This window comes from Silurus aristotelis, assembly GCF_946808225.1.
Source record: "Silurus aristotelis genome assembly, chromosome: 10".
In the NCBI taxonomy this organism is placed as follows: Eukaryota; Metazoa; Chordata; class Actinopteri; order Siluriformes; family Siluridae; genus Silurus; species Silurus aristotelis.
The window spans coordinates 15083162-15092892 of record NC_139583.1 but is presented as its reverse complement, the minus strand read 5'-3'; the positions used below and the strand labels follow the sequence as shown (position 1 = coordinate 15092892).

The following is a 9731-nucleotide window of genomic DNA, read 5'->3' as shown; positions in this document are numbered from 1 at the left end:
CGGCCACAAGGGGCATCAGACGGCACTTTCGAGGCACACGGGCCACAATGAGTGACTCAGCTGCCTGCAACACGTACTGTTCAACTCAGACACTGTGAATTCCAATGTGACTTGTTCATGCCAGGCTTAGGCGTCACATATGGTAGTGTGTGAACAGTCTGGCATCATCATGCACTAACGTTCTACCAGTTTAAAAGCTTTGAAGAGAGGCAGTTTGGACATACAGTTTGAACCAAAAACGACTAGAGAAAGAACAGGATGAGGGAGATGGGTCAAGGCATTAAACTAAATCATTAAAATATTCATATGGAGAGAAATACTGAGATAATCATTCCTTCATTGCTACTGGTTCTTGACAGAACACCTCCAAACTGGTACATCACCCCGAAACAAGAATATACAAATAATACACACCTGAAAAGGTGGCTAAAGCTTTATAGTGGACAACTGACTATAGGATTTATAAGTGCTTTTTGAACACCCCCATTCCACATTTAGTCCCCCATTTGTCTGATGATAATCTCCAGGCTTCTGGGAATATGTTCAACTAGATTTTAGTGTGTGCTTGTGGAGATTTGTGTTCATTCAGCCACAAAGGCATTAGTAAATTCAGGTACTGACGTCAGGTACTTTATCCCAAAGTTATTCAGTAGAGTTAATGTCAGAGCTCTATAGTAGGAGATCTTCCACTATAACTCGATCTTTATATTATATAACTCATATCTACATGAAGCTCGCTTTGTGCACAGGGGGATTGTCATGCCGGTACAGGTCTGTGTCTCCTAGCTCAATTGTGTGCCTCCAACTTTGTGGTAACAGTTTGGGGGATATGGCTGGAAAAGTAAGGTGCCCATACATTTTTCCATATTGTGCACATACATGCACGGTCCACTTTAATAGGAACACCTGCAGACCTGCCTGTGTGGCAGCACAGTTAAAAAAAAAAAAATAAATAAATCACACAGATACAGGTGAAAACATACAGCGTTAATGTTCACATCAAACATGAAAATTAATAAGAAAAATAGTCATCTCTGTGAATCTGATGTCATATGTGTTTTCCCATGCAAAAGTCTCTAGAGTTTTCCAGAATGATGTGAAAAAACATTCATTGAGCATCAGTCTTGTGTGTGGAATCACTTTTCTTATATGAGAGGTTGAGAGAAAAATGACCGGATTGGTTTAAGTTGCCAGAAAGCTAATTGTATTTCAATCACTTTAACAACCAGGGTGAGCAATTAAATATCTCACTATGCACAAAACATGAAACCTTTGTGTGGATGAGCAACAACAAGCAGTCAGAGTAGGTTCCACTTCTGTCAGCCAAGAACAAAAATCCAAGGCCATCAGGGGCAGAGCCTTCCAGAAACTGGATAAATGAAAATTATGAAAAAGTGGAAGTGGACCCTGGACGTTGTAGCTTATCCACCACATGGTTTGATGTATTCTGATATAATTTTCTGCTCCACAAAGTTATAAATAGTTCTTGTTTGAGTTACTAAAGTCTTCTTGTTAACCTCAAACCAACCTCATTTTTTTTTCTGGTTTCTCTCTTCTATACAATGTTTCACCCTGCAGACCCTAGAGTTTCACCCTGTGTAAACTCTAGAGCTCAGGGGCTCAAAGTGTTGCCCTATGAAGGGCCAAAAACCAAAACTTGATTGAGTTCTGTGGGCCATTATACCAAACTGAATAATATCAAAATGAAAGTTGACTCCTTTATGACTTGATAATATATTAAAATCAATAAAGATATTAAAAACATTTCTCTGTAATCTGCTTAACTAATGCAGTTTTACTTCAGTTTTACTGCAGTTCAATAGGTGCGTTGTAATCGGTTTTAGAGTCCAATAGGAATGAAAGTGCTCCATATGAACACCTTAACCAGAATAAAAATGCCCAAACCGACTGTAATTGTAATCGGTACAATTAGAGAGGGGTGGGATTAACCTTTCTATAAACTGAACAAAATAAATTTTTTGCCATGTAAACGAGTTAAAACGATTACTGCCGGAGAAAAAAACAACAAACATTATTTGAGGGACAAAATGAGCTTTCTCAAATCGCCGTGCGATTTCGGAAACCTCCTCTACACCTGGCATCCGTATCCGATCTCATATCCGCCCATTCATCATTGCCTTGCAGAAGATGTACACGGACCTTTTTACTGTGCTCGTGCTCTTGTGAACACTTGATTTGCCACAACACGGTTTTCCTCACAGCTTCCGAGTTTGAACAAAACAACCGCGACACGCATAATCTGGGATACTGGATTTCTGATGGTCTCTTCTTCTGGGGTCAAAAATCCCTTTGCCAGTCCACACAAACGTGTAAATAACCGGCGACTTTGCGAAGGTTTAGTTTTCATTCCAGGTCAATAAATTCCAGCTCTCACCAGTCTTTACTACGGACCACCAAATCTTTCAATCGGAAAAAAAACCTGTACATGTAAACGTGGCTAATGAATTGTATAAATAGAACAACAGAAACAGAAACAACTGTATTAATAGTGCAACAGATGCCTAAAATATACACTACAATACAGGCTAGAAGCTATACAGCCATATGCTTATGACCACTAATGTGAGACATGATGATTTGTTTAATATTGTATAATATTCAAATTGGGCTCATTTAAGTTCACTTTTACTTCTACTCATAAAAAAAAAAATAAAATGAAATATTTTCTATTAAATACAGAATTAGAATAAAAAATCTGTATCAGTGTTTTTTATTTCCTCTTCTCCTATATGGAATGGCAGGACCTCAGTCTGGGCATCTCTGTTATATAGACGGTTGTGTGTGTAAAACTCCCAAGAGATCAGGCGTTTAAAAAAATACTTGAGCTTGCAATTTTTCTTAATTCTTTGTGATGTTTGAGCGAAGCACAAACCAAAGCTCTTGACCGATACCTTTGTGATTTTGTGCATTGTGCTGCTTCCACATGATTGGCTGTACAGGTGCTCCCACTGTATAGAAAATGGTAGCTATACAAGAATCTATACAACCTCAGACTAGCACAAACTACTACAGACAAAAAAGCTCAACCTGCACACACATGTTTACTCTTCCATCAGATTCTAAATCCTCTGAAACAAAGAGTAGTGCTGCATAAACACCCACTCTCATTCAGTCGGTCAATGTAGAAATAGAAGAAGCAAACCAGATCGTTCCAAACTCCATGGAGAAACCAAGAGGCAAATGATCACACACGCACACAACCTGGTCATGTGACTGGCAACAGCTGGGCACAGAAACACAGGAAAACCCTATGCCCAAATGCACCTCATCTACTGTTTTCATGTGACTTTCCATCTATTTTAAACATATTTAAAAAATATTTTATATCACTGCTGTACTGAAACAAGAAAGTCTTCTCTTAGTCATTCTTATATGAATATTCATGCTATTAAGACAAAAGGAACGTGCTAAAATTAGAGATTTTTCTCAGAATGTTGAGCATTTTGACATGTACATACGACATCGGAAGATAATTCTCCGCACTTTTAAATCACATTATCCACTAAAAGTGGCTAAAACTAATGCACACCATACACTTTTCTGTATTTCACCCCATGTAGCATGAATTCATTTCCCAGACTTCAGGATCCTATTCTATACATAATTCATGGCAAAAATCTGAGAGCGAGGGCTATCAGATGATCAGCGCAGTCAGGTTTTTAGCGAAGCAAACAAAGCACTATAGCAGAACCGATCGTAATTATTTTATTATTATTATCATTATTATTCTAAAAGATAAATGGCTACTGTTCATTTCACTGGTGTGGCTTATTAAGGGCGATCAGGTAGGTTTAGGAAAGTGATTTAGATTAAATGAAGCGACTACACCGTTTTGCATTTTACATGCCCCCTTCTGGGGTAAGGGGGAACCAATCTGACAAAAACAGAATCATTCAAAACAAATGCATAAAAGTGTGCTTACTGTCTATTTAAAGATCTCTACCTGTCTACTCTTTCAGGGACTTTTTATGGTTATGCAATTTATAAATATCATTACTGGAAAGACAAAGCCTTTAATAGTTGGATGGTTTGTGAAACCATGGATTTGAAAACATACAAATCCACAGAATTGTTTAATTACACTCAATCCAATTTAATTAATCCTAAAAAATTAAACAATAAATAAATCGAATAAACTTTTTCTTATATACCAGAACCATAACAAGGCTGGCACATAAACATCTTGCAAAAAAAATGCCACACATTGTAATTACATTTCTAGCTCTCATAACATTGGAGATCTAGTGTTTGTGCCTGGAAACCCAAATCCACTGAGGAACAAAAGGCTGATAGAATATTTTCTCCTGGCACACAAGCCTGTCTACTGAGGCCCTGTTTTGGAAATACAGAGAAATGATCGTTCCTGCATTCTGAATGAGCTGCGCTACAATGTCTTTTGGATAGAAGGGTAGTTGAGGGGGGGTGAAGGGATCATTCTGCCTACAGCACATGTTCAGACATGTTTAGAACACTTCCAACACTGAGAAGAAACGCAGAGAGATGGTCAGAAAAAAATCGGAGCAATGGCACGGAAAGGGTGGGGATAAGAGTCCTGCCAAACCACAAACAAATTAAATGATAGAAATCAAAAGTGGGTGAATCAGAATCCAAACAAGGCGTTTTAATGGAAGTAGCTTTACTATCTCTATCATGGATGTGCACAGATGTTTTCGGTTACTTCACAGATTATTGATTTCCTAAAAAGGTCCACTACTTCTAATAGCCTAATGAATAGTTTGAAAAGCAAAATAAAGCCCTAATTCTTAGTGTGCATGTTAAATCTTCTATATGTAAAGAGTTCTTTTAATAATACAATGTTAATAATAAGATTAGGACTAAATCGTTTGCTAGTTATTTGTTCGGTAAGTCATGATTTTCAAAAGTATTTCATTATAATTTTGTTGTGCCACCACAAAGTTCTCTCTGAGGAATATGTAACACATGGGAACCAGTTATAATCAAAACATGCGCTGTATAGAACACCAATACATAAAGCCCCTCAAACACCAAGTCCAAATTTCAATCCACCTGCCCACCACATATCAGGATTCATGTTTGCACAAATGACTCTCTCTCTCACACACACACGCACGCATGCATACACATGCATACACCTCCCCCACTAACTCACCCGGCAGTCTGTTCATGTTGACCCCCTGGGCGGACAGTCCAATGCCCATGTACCTGTAAACAACAGTGAGAAAAGAGAACAAACGTTGAAACCAGGATCTCATAATCATCATAACTAATCCACAATCACATTAGGTGTGTTATGAAAAATCATGAAAGATCTTTAGTTTTGGGCTTCACAGACATTTGGGATTCAGATCATTTCCTAATATTTACATCTATATGTGCTGTACGATGTAGAACATGTACGATGTAGAACATGCCCGTCTTTTGTTGATGAAAATTGTGGTTAAAATGCCAGACACACCTAAAGAGCCTGTATATATGGGAGAAAAGCGAGCCAATTCTAGAGCTGGAAAAAAATTGTGGTAAATTCTGCCTTTTTTAGTTGCTGCTAAATCTCCTCCATCATATGACCGCTACCAAGGTGGGAGCACGTTGGCTTCTGCAAGACATGAAGACGCCCAACCACATCTGTGACCGTGCTAGCCGAAGCTAGGCCTACATTTCATAATATACTACGTATTTTATGAGAGATATAAATAATGACCTACTTTTCGGACAAACAAACAAAGAAAACAAACATCAATTGCTTCAGTAAAAATAAATAAATAAATAAATATGGTAAGGTAGCATGTTGGTTGCGACCGTGATGGCCAGAGAATGTTGCACTTGTTACATTTTGCTAAATATTTATACAGTTCATCAGCACTAATACAACAAGCATGTCTAACATCACCCGACGTGTCTTATTAAAACTAAGCAAAACACATAGTACCACGCGCACAGATATAAGGACACAAACACACAGACACACAAAGGCATGCACAGAGACACAAACATGGGGACACAAAGTCTCTGCCGCAGTCAGGAAGCATTTCCAATGTTGATTTAAATCAATAAAGACACAACCAAAAAAAAAACACAAGTGCTGCAATACACCAAAGGCTCAACTCATTATTCATGATGATTATTTATCATCAACCCAGGATGGTCCCCTCAACTAGAGTTCAGCAAGTAACCTTAACCCAGCACTGCCATGCAGAGCACTAGAACTAATGATAAATGTGCTGCTAAAAGGTGGGAAAGGCACATGTTCTCTACCAAGACACCACCACATTGTAACGAATTTGAATACTGGATCTTTTTAAATCTTCTGATTGCTGTTTCTATGATCTTATTGCCATGCCCGTAAATCAAAATCTAACATCCTCACCCAATATTTCCATATTTGCATCCATGACTTTTCAAAAACATTTCACACTTTCCTGCCAGCAGCAAATGGAATATGCACTACTTTCTTCAATTCCCACAAGTTACAATTTGGCTACATTGAAGAGTGCACCTGGTGAAAAGCACCGAAAAGCACACCCTCGACTGAAACTACCACTTCAAGCATCGAATGTCTTGAGATGGGAAATGACAAAGTAGCACTTCTGATGCACCATGAACGCAGAATTAGTTTGTTAAAAAGCTGTGTAGTCAGTGTGCATCAGTAATTCCAGACTTATAACACTTACCCATCTCTCCCTTTGCTGACAATCTTCACCTCGAAGTAGTAGATGCCACAGGCAGCGGGGATTGGGTGGGTAGCTCGCACGGATGCCGCGTCTTTGTGGTTTTTGCCGTGGCCTGAAAAAGGAGTGGATACGCAGAAAAACAATGAGTCACTGATTCAGGGGTTTTCCTTCACGGACAATTCAAAGGCAGCTGCCTCTCTCAAATTACAGGCTGCCATTAACAAAACGCAATTTCCGCAACTGCGGACAGGTCTGTCGCCGTGTTCGTGTGGAAATCTGCAATTTAACTGTAACAACAACAACATCGCTCCACTGTGATGCCGCATCAATTAGTACTCTTGGGCAGATGAACGCGGTGCTTCTCGTTTCAAAGCATGTACAACCCTTGCGATCACACACCAGGGCCTATTTTATAAACTCATCCGAGACCAGCTCTCCCAGTCCATTATATTATATTCAAAATCAACTAGGCAAAATCATACCTTGATTGGCATTCGTTCTAAAAGTTGAATAGGTAACCTATTTAATTAAATCCACACGAGACCAAACCTAGAACCTGGGCCTTAAAATAGTCCTATCATTTCACACGCAGACAAGGGTCACACGGTCTCTCTCTCTCACACACACAGACACACACAGACACACACAGACACACACAGACACACACAGACACACACAGACTTTACACAGACACACACACAGACACACACACACAGACACACACACACAGACACACACACACAGACACACACACACAGACACACACACACACAGACACACACACACACAGACACACACACACACAGACACACACACACACAGACACACACACACACAGACACACACACACACAGACACACACACACACAGACACACACACACACAGACACACACACACACACAGACACACACACACACAGACACACACACACACAGACACACACACACACAGACACACACACACACAGACACACACACACAGACACACACACACAGACACACACACACAGACACACACACAGACACACACACAGACACACACACACACACACACACACACACACACACACAGAGGACAATGGTAAAAATGCGACTGTAAGAAGAAACCTGGGGTCTCTTAATGATCCACATATGACCCTGTACAAAAGGTCACAAACCAATACATTCCGTTCAGTTCTAGAAATACATTACCAAAGTCTATTGCGTAATCAATCACAGGAAGTCTCCTATCTAATATTATACCAGTACTCAGGTGTTTATTCATTTCCCTGCTATATGCTATATATCTGAAGTTTTATCATTTGCACAGTCATGCCTCATGCACAGGGACATATGGATGATAAACTAGATATAAGGATGTGCTGTTATTCACTAAGTAACAATTTCATTGCTGAAGATGTCTGAAAAGATGTGTTTAAAGTATAAGGTAAGATTAGTGATTTTTTTTTTTTAGAAGAGCTCTCTACTGATTAAGTAGTTAAAAAAAAAAAAGAAAAAAAGCTCCACTCTTAAAATGTACATTAACCAGTAGAGTGGTGTGTCTGTAGGTTTACTGACAAGAGGCTCATTTATACACAAACAAACATTAAATGAACATTATTTGCAAAAGAAAATTTGACTTTTAGAGTGTCTGATGCAGTGTTTAGGACAGAAGACTGCACTCCGACTACACACACACCTTCTCTCCGGTTTTTGAAAGCAAGGCTATTGAGAGAACTGTTTATAGCTACTATAACTTTAAACTTTCTTTCGGTTTCTCCCATTAGGGGTCGCCACAGCAGATCATCTGCATGTTTGATTTGACATGTTTTTACACTGGATGCCCTTTCTAATGCTTGGGACTGGCACTAAGAGTGGCTGGGGTTTGGTACCTGACCGGGGATCGAACTCGGGCCGCAGCGGTGAGAGCGCCGCATCCTAACCACTAGACCACCAGGGACGTGTTTATAGCTACTATAGGGTCAGTAATAACAGGAAGTAATTACTATAGATTTCTTTCATTTTTAGAAAGTGGGGGAAAAAAAAAAATAATAATCATTATGCGATTTCCTATAATTGAATAAATCAATCACAGGAAGTGTTTAATTACTTAGGATTGACAGCCACGGAATATTTACACACATCACACAACAGAAAATAAAGTGATTTCAGTATCGGTTTATTCAGCACACTGCAATTAAATTTTAAACCTTGCTTTGGGTAAGAAAAAAAAATAGCTTTCGTAAATACTTTGCCATCATAATTATTTAAAGAACAAACTGGAACAAACTGGATTGGGACGTTTCTTAACATCATTTAGTAGTGTGCGAGTCAGAACACGGTTCCCAGGACCGTAAATGTTCTAAATTTTCCCATGTACCACTGATACAATAAAGCCTTCGCACACAAACACAGCAGCTCTGTTGTCGTTTCGCTACATCGTTAAGCGTTCGGGACATTTAAGCCTATCAAACTGATTAAAGAAACTGAAAAACTAATGTCTGTCAGCAATGCTAGAGTCAAGCACAACGGCAACGACTACGGACTACCGCACACACGGACTACACTTTCAGAGTTTCTGTTTCTCTGATCAGATCAAAACTTTTAAAAAGGGGCGGGTCGTAAATCCTAGAGCCTTCCAGTGTAATAACAACATTGGTGAGTCCTGACCTCACCCACTCTGTCGAAACTGCATCCCTTGAAAAGACGGCTGATTTGAGCTGGACCCTGTTCTTCATATGTTGCTTACCAAACCTGTTCCAATGCCTCTGAGCACAAAGCCTGCTATAGAACTCTGACCTCAACCCTAATGATCACCTCTGGGATGAATTGGAACACTGACTGTACCCCCAGGCCTCTTCACCCTATGTCGGTACCCGAGCGCACACCTCCACAAGCGCACACTAAAATACAGTGCAAAATAGAACAGTGGAGGTTATTATAGGAACAAGAATGGAACACATTGGGATGATCGAAATGAACATACGAATCTTATCGTCAGGTGTCCACAAACTTTTGGCTACACAGTGTCTATATAAAAAAAAAAAAAAAAAAAAAAAAAAAGCTGTGCATTCGATTAGG

The 9731-nt window shown here is 39.4% G+C and overlaps 1 protein-coding gene across 4 annotated transcripts in view; it reads right to left on the bottom strand.

Moving 5' to 3' along the window:
* ranbp10 (RAN binding protein 10) overlaps positions 1 to 9731 on the bottom strand; it is a 45462-nt gene that overhangs the window by 25128 nt on the left and 10603 nt on the right. For all 4 annotated transcript variants that reach the window (XM_083552675.1, XM_083552678.1, XM_083552676.1 and 1 more), the window contains exons 2-3: positions 6672 to 6783; positions 5153 to 5205 (exon numbers count right to left, since the gene is read on the bottom strand). In XM_083552675.1, coding sequence (XP_083408801.1) covers positions 5153 to 5205; positions 6672 to 6783 — 165 coding nt within the window. The remainder of the gene's footprint in view (positions 1 to 5152; positions 5206 to 6671; positions 6784 to 9731) is intronic.